The sequence below is a fragment of the Anser brachyrhynchus genome (assembly GCF_964034855.1).
Source record: "Anser brachyrhynchus genome assembly, chromosome: 3".
Lineage (NCBI taxonomy): Eukaryota > Metazoa > Chordata > Aves > Anseriformes > Anatidae > Anser > Anser brachyrhynchus.
This window is the reverse complement of record NC_137696.1, coordinates 88,308,855-88,322,912: the sequence shown is the minus strand read 5'-3', so window position 1 is coordinate 88,322,912 and position 14,058 is coordinate 88,308,855. Positions and strand designations below refer to the sequence as shown.

Genomic DNA, 14,058 nt, shown 5'->3' with positions numbered 1-14,058 from the left:
TCTGGGGTCTCCTCCTGCTTGGTACCTCTATCACTGTTCATGGTGGTGCTTGATGCCATGGCTGGGCTGATGCCTGACATGCTGGCTCCTTGGCCAAGGCCCACGGCTGTGTTTGCTCAACATATAACTTGATGGGACCTAGTTCCAGCCCTCTGGGTACTACTATAATATTAGTGTTACTGTACAATAATAATAACACGAGTACATATTTTATGAGCACTCTGCTCTCACTGCTGGAAAAAGCAGCCAGTACTGGAAAGGAAACATGAAGATTTTTGGCTGAAAATCTCCTGGTGAACTTCAAGAGAGACTAGGGGCCAGGTCCTCAGGTGACATAACCTGGCAGCTTAGCCTCGCCTCAGTCGATGGGAAAGTCTGGGTCTCAATGTATAAGAAATGACCATGATGATTTTTTATTATTATTATTATTTTTTTAACTGTAGCAGTCACCACCAGGCAGCCAAGAGGTGCTTGAATCAAAAAGCCTGGAGTCTCAACAAGCAAAGTCTGAGGGCATGGGAAAATCAATGCTCTGAGCCTTCCTCCACCAAGCACTGAGCTCAGCTAGAAGTGTGGACACTGAGGTCCTGGGGTTAGCCTTACATCACTGGAGGTGGGAGCAGACACATACCCTCTGGCTTCTGCCAGAGCTAAATATAAACCACTGATGGCTTAAATAAATCCCGTGGGGAAAAGCAATGGGCTTGAAAGAGAATGGGGGGTGGGAAAGGGGGCAGAGGGGGGGGCGAAGGAAGGGATAAACAGCTACAGTGTTTTGACATAGCAAAAACAGAGAAAGGAAGACCTATTTTTGGGCAGCAGTTAAGAGTAAACCCTGGAGGGGAACCGAAGGTTACATGCCCTTCCTTACATCCATGAGATGCCCAATTGCCTTTGGTGAGAAGCTTGCACCAGCCTCTGCTAGCTGAGGATAAAGTGACTTTTCAAGCCTGTGAACTCTTCTGGACAGGAACAATTCCATGTGAAGTGCTTGGAAGAGCCAGGCCCAGGTCATTAATACAGATCCTTAAGCACCAGCAAGGCCGCTAATTATGAACAAGTCATTTCCAAAAGTTACAGTCTATTGTGTCCAATGGTCAATAGCAAGCAAGCACTTTCCTATTTCTGCAAAGAGAGAGCTGAATAACATAGGCTTTGTCGTCATATATTATAGGAAAAAATCCACGTGGAAAGTTTTACATCTTTGCTGTGGAAAAAAAATAAAAATAAAAAGGAAAAAGAAAAAAAAGGGAAAAAGCAACATACTCTCTTGTATTAAATGAAGTTTAGAATATGAAATGGTTGAATGCTCCACATTACTGAAGTAAATTCTTTCCCTGTGGAAGAAGAGTGCAAGTGTTTGTATTATTTTTACGCCATCCAACTATCTGGCTACATACGTGTGGAATATTTAATGCATACTTTGCAGTAATGCATTTGTTGCGTACTGTTGGATAAGATCACCAATAGAAAAGAGATTTAGTAGGTACCCAGTATAAAACTCAGACCTCTAATTTTCCATCATTGTTTTATCTTAAGCTATAACTAATAACTATAAAAAACCTCCCAACTGCCCTCAAAGGAGTTTATTAAGCAGATCTTCACATTTTTATAAAACTGTTCTGATAGCTTACTTGTTTCACAGGAAGAAAGAAAGAAAGAAAGGAAAGGAAAGGAAAGCAAGGAAGGAAGGAAGGAAGGAAGGAGGGAAGGAAGGAAGGAGGGAAGGAAGGAAGGAAGGAAGGAAGGAAGAAAGAAAGAAAGATAAAGAAAACAAGCTCTCCTGTCAGAATAAATTAATTAGATCATGAATTAAATATGTGTTCAGAAACTGGTAAAGATGAGGAGTAATATTCTCGTTTTTCCTTGAAGAAGGTTTTAGGAAACAAACTTTGTTTCCTGAACTGTAGATATTTGTTCTTTGACAACAGTCCTTTCAAAAATCTTACTGGAATTCTTCAAATGTGGACTGGTAGATTCAAGTTTTAAAGGCATCTAGGAGCTGCAATGGGTTATTTACTGGTTTTCACAAATGAAGAGTATCTATATTATTACAGAAAGTGGGATTAGAACTAGGTATTTTTTTCTCTTTTTCTTTCACTGACACATTATTTTTCTTTTCATGTCATCTCTGTACCTCCCAGGAGCAAATAACAGAAGAGAAATGTTAAATAGGAAGCTGACCGTGAAGATCATTCCCAGGAAACTTTGCTTAAATATTGAAAACAAAGATGGAAAATATAATACTGGGAAAAAAAAACTCCAACATATGAATAGTATGGTAGGATACGTAACATTTTCTTGCTGTTTTTATTTTGGATTTATTTTAAATTACAAAATGCCTCGATAGTCAGCTTTCGACTGAAAGTTTGTTTTCTGACTTGATTTCATTTTTCATCTTCTTACAATTATTATTGTCAGATAGAGGCAATACTTGTTCTTAGGATTTGTCTGTTACTATTTGTGTTATTTGCATAATTCTGTGTTTTATTATTGTGACTGAATTGTTCTAAGACTCGTTAAATTTATTATAATATTGAAGACAATTTTATTGTGCTACATTTGTTTCAAGATTCAAATAGAAGAAGATTTCTATGTGCTCAACCCATCCCCCACGTAAAATCAGTAGTCTTAAGCAGTTCCAGAATTTTTTTTCTGATAATTTTTTACAGTCGCTGGTCTGAGTAACAAAAAGACTTTGATAAGATACAATGAGATGAATCTTGCAAAGCAAAAGGAATGAGTTTTGCTGATTTTGGTGTAGATATCAAAAATGTCATCATGATTGAATGAATATTATAACAGGAACCATCTGATTTTATAGACAAAAGTCCTGATCCTCACTTTGATAAATCTCTTCTTATCTGAATGTAGATTGCAGTATTAGACCCACATGGAACTTGGTCATAGGCCAATGATGGGAAAGGGAACAGATTTTTATTTATTTATTTTTTCTCAGCCAATGTGCTGAGAAGAGAGACATTATTTTGTGATTAGAAACCTGACTCTATTGTTGTGCAGATTTATTCTAGCTATTGTCATATAAGAGAGAAAAAGGGCAAGTGAGGTAAAAACCCTTCTCCCTTAATAAGAGTTACTCTTCACCCATACTCACAAGATCCTTACAATCGTGTTTACTCTATAATCCTCCAGTGACCTGTTATATATGAATGGCTGTATGCCTGCATTTGCACAAAGATGGCAGCAATAGTAACACATACGAAACTTCATATCATGCTCCTGTAAACTTCTTGGTGAAGCTGGGGACCTGGCTCAGATGTTGTGATCAAAATGTGCTTGCATATGACACTTTGTGGTAGGTACTCCAAAAGTATCCTGGTGCTCTCTGCAAGGAGGCGAATACTCAGCTGAAGGATGGTGGGACTTCCACTCCTGCACCTTGTAAGACCCCTCTCAGCCACAGCTGACTTTCTTCTGCCTCTGCTAGGACTGTGGGTCACATCCAAAGAAGACAAAATGCAATGAACTGTTCTCTGGAGATTTAAGGGCCAACTATCAAGCACTGGACGAAATTGTAAGCTGAGTATTTTCTGCTATATGGATATCTAAGAGAAATATTTCATGACATTTCTGAGGAAATAGAAAATTTTCAGTTATTTATCTCCCATGGAACCAAGACTTGGAGCAAATTAAATGCTACATCTATTCCCAAAATTTAGGGCTCTATGTTAAATGAGCTCTTGATCTGTGTTGCAGAAACCTTTGGTGACAAAAAGCCATCAGATATGCCTACTCCATGACCCTACAGGAATTGCAGTCATTAGTCATTTTGGACCATGAATCATACAGAAGTCATATACACGTAGAAATATCACCAGGTATCTTTACTGACAATACCATCCCATGAGGACTACAAATAGGCATTTAGGTAGTTTATCAAAGCCTATGAGTATGGCAGGATTGTTGTTGAACTCCCTACCAAATAACCAAATACATTTGGACTTTAGAAAGCATGCTGCATTCATTAACAGGCAGTTAATTAATAGCAGTGGTGAGTTTGTGGAACAGCTACTGATGTTTAATAAGCTTTTTGTCTCTGACAGTTATGGTAGCATGTATTAGCAGAGCCATGATATATCAGATTCAGGTAGCAGGGTATTACACATATTTCTTACTAAATGGCTACTGTTGAAATGGAATCTATCTTCATTAAGCAAAAACACACCTGTTCTTTTAATGCCCATTGCAGGATTAACATTTACCGCTGTTTTTTTTTCTGATTGTGCTGTAAAGAAATGTATGCTTTAGTACATATGAGGTCCAAAAGGCTAAAACAAGCTATGGTCTATGGAAAAGCTAGAGAGGGAATTGCATTTAGTACCAGACAACAGAAAAGTCAATCGGGTCAAACTACTCTGTGTTATCCACAGGCAGCTGGGTAACCACTTGTACTTTAGTCATGTCCCTTCTCCCTCCCCACCTCCTAAAACTTCATTATAACCAAGCCTTTAAGAGCATTCCACCTCCCCACTTGAAAGAACATGCACCTGCATCAGGGTATAGGTTTAACTTTCTATGGGTATTCAACATGGATTCTGAGCTGTCCTCAAGAAAGGACAGGTGCACAAATATGCACATACAAACATGCTGGGAAGCAGAAGGAAAAACTGTACATCATTATTCATCTCTCTTCTATCTGGACTCATGGGAAGATGACAAGGATTCAGATATTACAATTTCAATTATTTATTTCTGCTACTCACATACAGTCTAAATTCTAGGTGCTTCCTTCCACCATATTTTCTTCCTAAAGAAGTTTTTGGCAATTATATTATTTTTATAATTTAATTCTTCTGAAGAATGAATGAAGTTTGAATGTGCAACTTAACTTACGGTTGAGGAATGTTAACAAATTACAGAGTTGTTGGCTGGATTAATTATTCTGCTTTTCAAGCTGCCTTCACAGAACTGCTTGACTCTGTGCATATTTATATACCTTTTCATGCAAAATGACAATGGCTTCTAGCTTTTTGTAGATCAACACAAAGCCAGGAATTTTATTTTGGCCTCATATTTGGTGCTGATCTCTCCTTCTCTTCAGTTTTGTCTCTGTTTAACAAGAGAACTAAAACTTTTCCTTATATCATTGTATAAGCTAAAGGGTAGTTTCATTTGCAACAAAATTATTAAGGGCAGATAAAGGAGAGGGAGGGTGGTAGTTGTGAAGAACAACAAAGGTTCGCTAGAAAATCTTTGAACCAAAAGGTGATCTGCATTATCAAAGTCCCTGAGAACTCCGCTTTATGGTTTAATATATATAACAAAATTTATATATATATAAATATCTATCTTCCAGGCTTTTGTGAGTCTCAATGCAACCTTAACAGTAATACAGTTTTATGTTTTAATTTCCTTAAAGGAAAGTCTTCTTTGGAACCCATGAATGTTTCAGTGTTTTGGAAATATCTAAATAGCTGTTAAATATCTATAGAGACCTATGATTTTTTTTATCCCCTCAGCAAATGTTTCATGCATTATTTTGAGAAAAGGGACTATATGTACTGTAAATAATACAGTAAAATACATATCTATGCATTATCTGATAAGCTGAAATAGTTCTGTCTGTTAGTTAATTATCCAAATACTAAAGAAAAGTTAGGCTAATGATTTCCAGACAGTTGTTATGCCATATCATGTTAAAGCAGCTGTTAACCATATGCACTACTGTAGCTCTGCTTATATTAACCATTATGAAATTTTCCTTGGGGAAAAGTGCTCACGTGCTTGCAGAGAACCTCTTTGCCCTCTTTTAAATGAAATAAGTTGGTTATTCTTAGAGCATGGTGAATAATTTGTAACAAATCATTTGGTGATTTTCTCCTGCTTGTGAACAGAGATTATGTTTTTCCAAAGCCACCATGCACCTAGGGAACTGAAGTCTCACAAGTGGTTTGAGACATGTCTGTGGCTTGCAATGGAGCAGTGGGGAGCACTGGGAGAGCTCTCTCCAGGACTGGCACTGGTGTAATTGCACCAGTGCAGCGCTGAGCTCTGCTGTCTGCATGGCTTTGGGATGCAAGGCCACATTTCCTACCAGCACTGCACTGTGTTGCACCAGCCTGTCCGCTCATCTGATGGCAATCCTTGACACTACTACACCGGTCTTTTGCACAGGGAGACAGCCTTGTAGTGGGATAGGATTTCATCTGAATTTGAGAGAGAGAGACAGAGAGAGAGAGAGAGATCTGTGAATTCCTAGGGGCTTATGGCAGCAAATATTATAGTGAAAACCACCAGAGAAACAAGATTTATGGACAGAGGTAGTCTCTTTTATTAGGCTGACTAATATAGTTGGAAAAAACAGACAAGGCTTTGGGTCAAAAACACTTTTACAGGTCCACGATAGAAGCGTATCTTGAGGACAGCTTGTGTGCATGGCAGCTTTTTTTTTTTTCTTTTTTCTTTTTTTTCCAGTTAGAACAGCTACAGCATGAGGCATTTGCTTTAATCATAAACATTGCTTGACTTTTCTTAAATTATAAAAATGATAAGATGACATACACCTATCACCAGTTTAATGAGTATCTACCATCATCTCATCAAACTTGCCGACTAATTTATCATCTTAAGTTGCCCAAAAGAAGGGTACCTCTATTAACTCAGTGTGAAGATATACCTACATATATTTTAGGAATATTTGTCTGGGTCTGTTACTTTGTGTCTCAGTTACATTCACTTTACATGAGCATTCAAACAAGTCTTCACAAAAATAAATAAAATTTAAGATGAAAGTAGTTTTATTGAATGATGAACACAGAAATGTTTTGTCTTAAACGTGAGCCTACCCCGGTTACATCATGAAAGATTCACTTTTCTTCTCTCTAACTTCCAGTCCCACAGCTGGGAAGAAGGCAGTTGTACTATATTCATGTAGTATTACCACCTGTGAGACTTTAAGACCTGTTCATTCTGTCCAATGTGGATAAATCCTAGGTGTTGAACTACAAAAAGACATGAATGGATGGATGGATGGATGGATGGATGGATGGATGGATGGATGGATGGATGGATGGATGGATGGAAACCAGAGGAGAGTACTGACTGTGACCAAAGGTCTAAAATTATATCTTACAAGTAATGGCTGAAGGAATTCAGATTGTTTTGTCTGCAGTAGAATAAAAAGGAATTGTGATAATAGTCTTCACATACATGAGGGTGGCAGCAAGAATGAAAAAAATATTTTCTGCCCTTTGTGCATAAAAAAAGAAATAATTTAAACTAGGAACATGGCAGAGATGAATCGACTAGATAATTCCTTAGTGTCCCTAAAACATCTATTTTCTCTGATCTTATGATTGATGTCTATGTGATGTTTGCAATAAAATGCACAGAAAAGATGTCCTACAAAATCCTTTTGCTCTTCTCAACTGAACGCTTGACAGTGAAACAACAAAGGATTTTTTCCTTTCAAAAAAAATTGTCAATGTTTTCATCTGAGACCTGACTGTCACGATATAGTGATGTTACACTGGCACAACTCAAACACCCCCACAATGATCTGTAACTTATTTCAAAAGTGTATTATTCAGTTTTAATATTAGGTAATCACTGAACAGAATAAGCCCATTGTCTTGTTGAAAAGAAAGGTCCAGAAGATACAAGCTTGCATTATGTCCTAGTAGACATTTCTGAGCACAGATATGTCCCCTCAGCAACCCAGCCACTTGCTCAAATGTCTGTTCCTGCTTCTGACAGATCTGAAAAATCACATTTTGCAAAGAGACCAAACCTGCTCAGACAGTGACAAATAATTTGAAAATAACTGGTCTGACCAGGTGTCCGAATTGTTGACAGAAGGGAAATGTTGATGTGTGCAACAAGCACAGAAGATGAAAGCTTTTCCCTGGCACTTTTCTTGCACTGAAGCCCTTACTCTGACCTGTGGCCTCACCAAATGACCTGTGAGCAGAGAAATGGGAGAGTAGAAGAAAACAGCTTCTCCTAGGAGTTTTTTTCTGAAGAAATGTTTGCCCCAGATGCTGCAGATATATCTTTTATAGTGCTTGCTATCTATCTGTAAAGAGTTAGTGAAGTGGTCTGGAAAACCAGATACTTTTGCTTTTCACATGTGTACTTTTGCTTTTCAGATATAGCAAGACTGTATTAATATTTATACTGTAAATTTATGCATTTTCTCTTTATTCTCATTTTCTCAGCTGAGAAACTGGTCTGGTAGAGCTGTGCATGGCTCCATCACACCCCTCTGGTGCCCCTTTCCTCCCTGTCTGGGCACTCCTGGCTCACCCCTGGAGGCAGGACACCACTCCAGGTGGACCTTGTGTCTGGCTCCTTATGGCACTTAAATGTCCTCACATTCTGCTTCTCACACAGATCCTCAATGCCACCATGGAGTCCTGGGACCAAGGATTCTGCTTCTGACTCCTCTGCTTTTCTTGCCAGCAGGAGCCCTGGGCAGCCTGACTCTTGCCTACAGAAGCTTGTGGCATAAATATCATCTGGCATGCAAAGTATTGCATATTTTTAAAGGCCTGAAAGTACACTGGGATAGTGACTGCTTCTCCCTGAGTATCTAGAATATGAACACAATGATACTTTTGGATTAATTCAGAGCTATACCCCAGAAAAGTAACTTACAAGACTGTATCCATATGTACGTTGGTCCATTAGACCTGTTTGTCTCAAAAAGTAGGAGAGGGTTTTTTTTGTTTGTTTGTTTGTGGGTTTTTTTCTGTTTTTTTTTTTTTTTTTTTTTTTCAGATGTTTCCTGTGGGGTAAGAGCTTTGTATGGCCAGATTATCTAGAGATACTGCTTTAAATGACTGTGATCTTGGTGAACTCTTATGATGCTTTTCTCATATTTTAATCCAAAAGAAAGTACATACCAGACCTTTTCATCCTGTTCTCCAAACTCTTTACCAGTGGAATGGCCTACTATGGTTGCAGCTGGAAGACGTTTTAATTAGCTGCCAATGATGTCATGTCCATGTCTGTGTTAAAGGCACAGGTCTAAGTGTTCCTTTTTATTTAATGTATTGCAGAAATTCCATTTTGGGATAGCATTAATATGCTTCAGAGCCAATCTTGTATTTCTCCTGTAGTTAAGACACTTGGCCTTCAGCCCCCTGACTTCTGACACTACCACAGTTGTGCTATAATCATCCAGAAATACACTGCCTGTTGTGTTTTATTGCTCATGTGAAAACTGTCCAATTCCTTGTCAGTTGACAAGGGAGGAGCGCCGCATTGAAGGATTGCACAGCAGTGTGTCTGGGAGCTACGTTATTTCACACCAGCAGCAACCTTTCAGTGTTTGCGCTGTAGCCTCATAGAGTATTGGTGCTTTTGCCATACAGCAGAGAGCAAACTCTATTGTAGTCACTCTCTCTGCCAGAGAGACTAACTCATGTTGCCAAATATCTCCCCTCAACACATTTATTGAACATTAAAACAGCAGAATAGCGTTGAATGAAGTCCAGTAATTTTATAGGATATATTTTAGTCACTAGACTTTGAAGACTAGTCCAATGTTAATTATAAAGTTTCTGTGTCTGGATAACATATTGTTAACAGTTATTTTGTAAGTGCTAATGGCAAGATGGAAGATTTCCAATAGTTTTATTGAGGAAGTGGCAATTAAAATGTTGAGCACTGCAACATACATGCAAAATAAAAATAATCCTGCATACACAGCATTTTATGTTTAAAAAAAAAAAAAAGGAAAATGGAAAAAAACAGGGATGAAATTTTTCCTTTGAAAAAATTGCAACCATTTTATTTCTAAAAAGTTTTGCTTTTGAAATAAAATAAACATTGATTTACTTGCCAACTTCAAATGTCACGAGCCTTGAACAAGTTTGACATTGTTTAAAAGCACATCGTGAAACTATTAGAAAGCTAAGACAAGTTGCTATGTTATGTTTTTCCACACACAAAGAGCAACAATATGTTCTCAGTTTGAGTAACTTCTCTTAGATTAAGGGAAACAAAACAAGAAAGAACAAAAGTAAAATGTTCACAAGAATGCGTGGAAGTGTCTACACTGGGGACTTTTTAACGCGTGGGTGGGAAGACGTCCTCTGCGAGCACCACCACGGGGTCACCACTGAGGCTCCCATCATGGTGCCAGGTGAGGGAATCGCTGCATACCTGCATGAGATCAGGAAAAAAAGGACAATCTACGACAATGTACCACTCATCCGTTAGTGGGCTCAACGCTCTTGATGCTTTCCTGAGCAAATGGCTACCACCTGCTCCTGGTGGGACCTGTAGTTGAGATGGTTGTTGGGGTTGGTTTTTAGCATGAAGTCAGTCAGTGCCAAGAACATCATCTGTGTAAGCTGAGCAGGGGCTACGGTCTCCAGCCATTGCAGTGGGCTTGTCTGCGACATACCTGTCTTAATCTAAACCTGCTGCAGCGGACAGGTTTTAAGGCCCTTCCTTAATGCTTTTCCAGACAGCCGTGTTTCCAGACCACTTGATGAGGCTGGATTTCACGTCCTCTTCTGGCCATGTGGATGTGAGCTTGTTGCCCAGGGGAGCCAAAAGCTGCCTTGGGCTGCAGGACACATCCCCAGCTCCTGTGGCAGCACCAGAGCAGGTCCCTGGCTGGGTCCATTGTCCCTGCCCTGTTGGGAGGAGAGAGATCACATTTTATTTACTATTTTGAAAGATAAATTAATTTGAGGCTAGTGTCTGATGAAAAACATTAGGGGCACAAATGCCAGCTTCCGGCATGTGACTGAAGCACAGTATTCTGATGTTCATAGAATCATAGAAACACAGAATGGTGTGGGTTGGAAAGGACCTAAGGATCATCTAGTTCCTACCCTCCTGCCATGGGCAGGGGCACCTCCCACCAGACCAGGTTGCCCAAAGCCCCATCCAGCCTGGCCTTGAACACCTCCAGGGATGGGGCATCCACAGCTTCTCTGGGCAACCTGTGCCAGTGCCTGCCTCACCATCCTCTGCGTAAAGAAGTTCCTCTGTATATCTAATCTAAACCTCTCCTCTTTTAGTTTCAAGCCATTACTCCTTCTCCTATCCCTATACTTCCTGACAAAGAGTCCCTCCCCAGCTTTCTCTAGGCCCCCTTTAGGTACTGGAAGGGATGTGTTCCTTATATCCTAAGGAGAGGGAGTGAGGCATCTCCAGAGGACAAGTCAGCCCATCTGTGATATGAATTACATCTGGAGCCATCTTTCTCTCTCTGTTTTGCCTACAGGGATGCTCTTGGCTCAGGTGCATCTTATTTCACTTGGGCAAACGTGGACCATCAGTCCAAAGGCTGCTTGCTTGTTTGCTGAGACAAAGCAACAAACATATGATGTGAACATATGATCCTCCTGCACAAGAACTGCAAGAGACATTTTATTGATGCAAACAACAAAGATACAAAGAATGAATGAAGTGAATGAGAATCCAAGACTGAATTCTCCCTGTTTGCTGTTCTTACCTTTTTCCTTGTATTTTCATGGGAAGAAAAGAAAGAGCAGGCAACCATCGCACTTCCTATTGCTTTTGTTTTGCTCTGCCTCCTTTCTTCTCCCTTTGCATGGCTTTCCATCATAAAAGGCAGCAAGGGGTTTTTACCACCCCCAGCACCCACTCATGGTGCATGGTTCTCCAGTGTGACCCCCACGGCTGTGTGGCAGAGCAGAAGGACTGGATTTCAGGGTTTCTTCTAGTCCACGGGCAAGCTGCAGCAGAGGGCTTTCAGCTTCCCCTAGAGCTGAAAGCTGTGGTGCATCAGTGAGATCTGGAAACACAGAGGGGTTATGGTGTTAATGTAGGGGTTAGGGTGTTAATGTAGGTCTAAAGGAGCCCAATCCATGCTGAGCTGCATGGACACATGGACCTGCAACAAGCCTTTGGGGGAACTGCAGAAGCATCACCCCTCACACAAACCCTGCCTGAAAAAGAGCTTTTAGCACCATTGTTTTTGCATCAGATTTTTTGAGCATCTTTCAGGCTGCTGAGTCCTGAACTGGACAAGAAGAAATGGGAGAAATGGCAGCGATGTCCTCATAGAGCACACTTCAGCTAGCTGTTGTCCTGCAGAAAGGACCAATGTATATTAGCACTTATATGGAATATACAGTGGTGATAAAATAGCGCTTTTGAGATATTCAGCTGTAAAACCTGTCACAGAGCTTTTTCTAAATCAATCCAAGCACTAAGAATAACTTAATAAAAGATTTATTAGGTGAGGGATAATAAATAAGTAGAAAGGAAAGTTATGGAAAATAAAAGCGATATACCTGCAAATGGTCTTCTATACTGAGGTGAACTAAACAAGAGCTTGACTGGGACAAGGTGCTGCCTATGAGTTACTTATTTATTAAAAAAGAAAGGAAAAAAAAAAAAAAGGAGCAGGGTATAATGATCCCATGTCAGCTCTGTGGCAGAGAGTAGCAGTTTCCATCCACTTCTCTGGTTCTTCATCTGCTCCTCTAGGGTCTCTGGTACTTTGGGAATGGACTCTGGTGTGTCAGGTGTTGGCATTTGTCCTGCTTGCAATGAGTCACAGTCAAACTGCAGCTCGAGATCAAAAGGCATGAGGCAACAGGCTCTGATCAGGAAGCATGGATCTTGGAGCACAATGCTGGATATTTTCTGTGAATGGTTAAATGATTCCTCTGGTAGCTAATGGGACCTTGGCACTGAGAATTACTGTTATTAAGAAGGTTAGGAGCACCTGGAGAGAATGGTGAAAAAATTTCCAGGAAAGGGTACTTCTGGTGTGGCCTCAGTAGTGTTTTAAAGGCATTGTGCTTGAACGCATCCTTACAGTACACTCTGAAAACTGCCAGGACTGAACTGGTGCATGAAGAAAGAGACTTCAAGAGGAAAATTCCCTGTTCACAGATAGATCTCTCCACTGACAATGTCAGCATTTTTCAGTGCAAAAGGTACTGTCAGTAGAGAATCTTCAGAAAAAGCCAGCAGTAATGAGCATTTATTTTCATTATTCCATCACCTAAAAATGTCATCAGTGCTTTCTATGCCATCTCTTTTTGTCAAGACATATCTACTCTGCAGGGAGAGCAGTGAAAACACTTCACACCAAGTAAATGTTCATGTGTGTGACCGTTCATGTCATTATACTTTATTATAACGATTCTCTTCAAAGGTAGCATAAAATATCAAATAGGCTGGTTAGAAAACAGTATGTCATTCCTGATTTGCCTCTGCTCATGGACAAAAGGGTTGGGGTTTTTTATTTTTTAATTTTTTTTCTATTCCATTGGACTCCAGCCTAAAATGAAACAGCACTAGAACAGAGGTCAAGAACTTGGAAGAATTCATTCAAGGGGAACCAGGTACAGCTTGACTCAATATCAATATTTCATATGTTCTGAGATTGTGGTTCAAACTACAAGATAGCAGAACACCATTTTTATAGCTTTCCATCTGTGAGAAGTTATTTCTCAAAGCACTCTGTATGAACAATCTAACAGATATTCATTTTTGAGATCATATATTCTGCTAAGTGGGATCTTTTTGATGCACAATCTGGCTGTGATAGTAATTTTAAAACTAGAGAGAGAGCCTTAGAGCCAGATTCATAAAAACAAATGTCTTCCACACAAAGCTATTTTCCATGATGTATTAACTCCTCCTTTCCCAGGCATTTGAAGGAAAATAATGTACTCAATATTATATACTTGTGGAGCAATGGAAGAAAGAATCTGTGCAAGAATCATAAGGAGATGATTGAGCTTTAAGTAATAAAATACACATAACTTCCTTTTAAAAATATATATTTTTTTGTTTATTTCAGGACATAAATACAAATACTTGGAGTTTGAGAACAGCCAAAACTCTTTCATGACACTGCAGCAAGAGTGTTTTATATTGATGCTCTTCTAATTATGATGCAGTTGTAGCATACCACATGCCTGGTATTTAAGGTACTTTGGAAATCAGTTTCACCTATCCAGAATCCAGGGCCAATGTCCCAATAGGCCAGGCAGGATAAATTAATGTTTTTTTCTATGGCCAATAGGGTTACTAGCATGGCTAACATCCCATGCCACTGTCTTTGACTCTCCAGTCCGGATGAGCAGACACCTATTT

General features: G+C 39.6%; 1 protein-coding gene across 2 annotated transcripts in view; it reads left to right on the top strand.

Moving 5' to 3' along the window:
* Window positions 1-9,793, top strand: part of LOC308193632 (uncharacterized protein) — a 24,242-nt gene extending 14,449 nt beyond the window's left edge. Inside the window, exons 3-5 of one of the 2 annotated variants that reach the window (XR_013949825.1) lie at window positions 444-613; window positions 2,145-2,281; window positions 3,321-9,793. Coding sequence is in view for 1 of the 2 variants with exons in the window: in XM_080588525.1 (XP_080444651.1) it covers window positions 2,145-2,281; window positions 3,321-3,428 (245 nt within the window). In the remaining variant the exon portion in view is untranslated. The remainder of the gene's footprint in view (window positions 1-443; window positions 614-2,144; window positions 2,282-3,320) is intronic. The other variant, XM_080588525.1, reaches the window with a different exon arrangement.
* The last annotated feature ends 4,265 nt before the right edge of the window (window positions 9,794-14,058 follow it).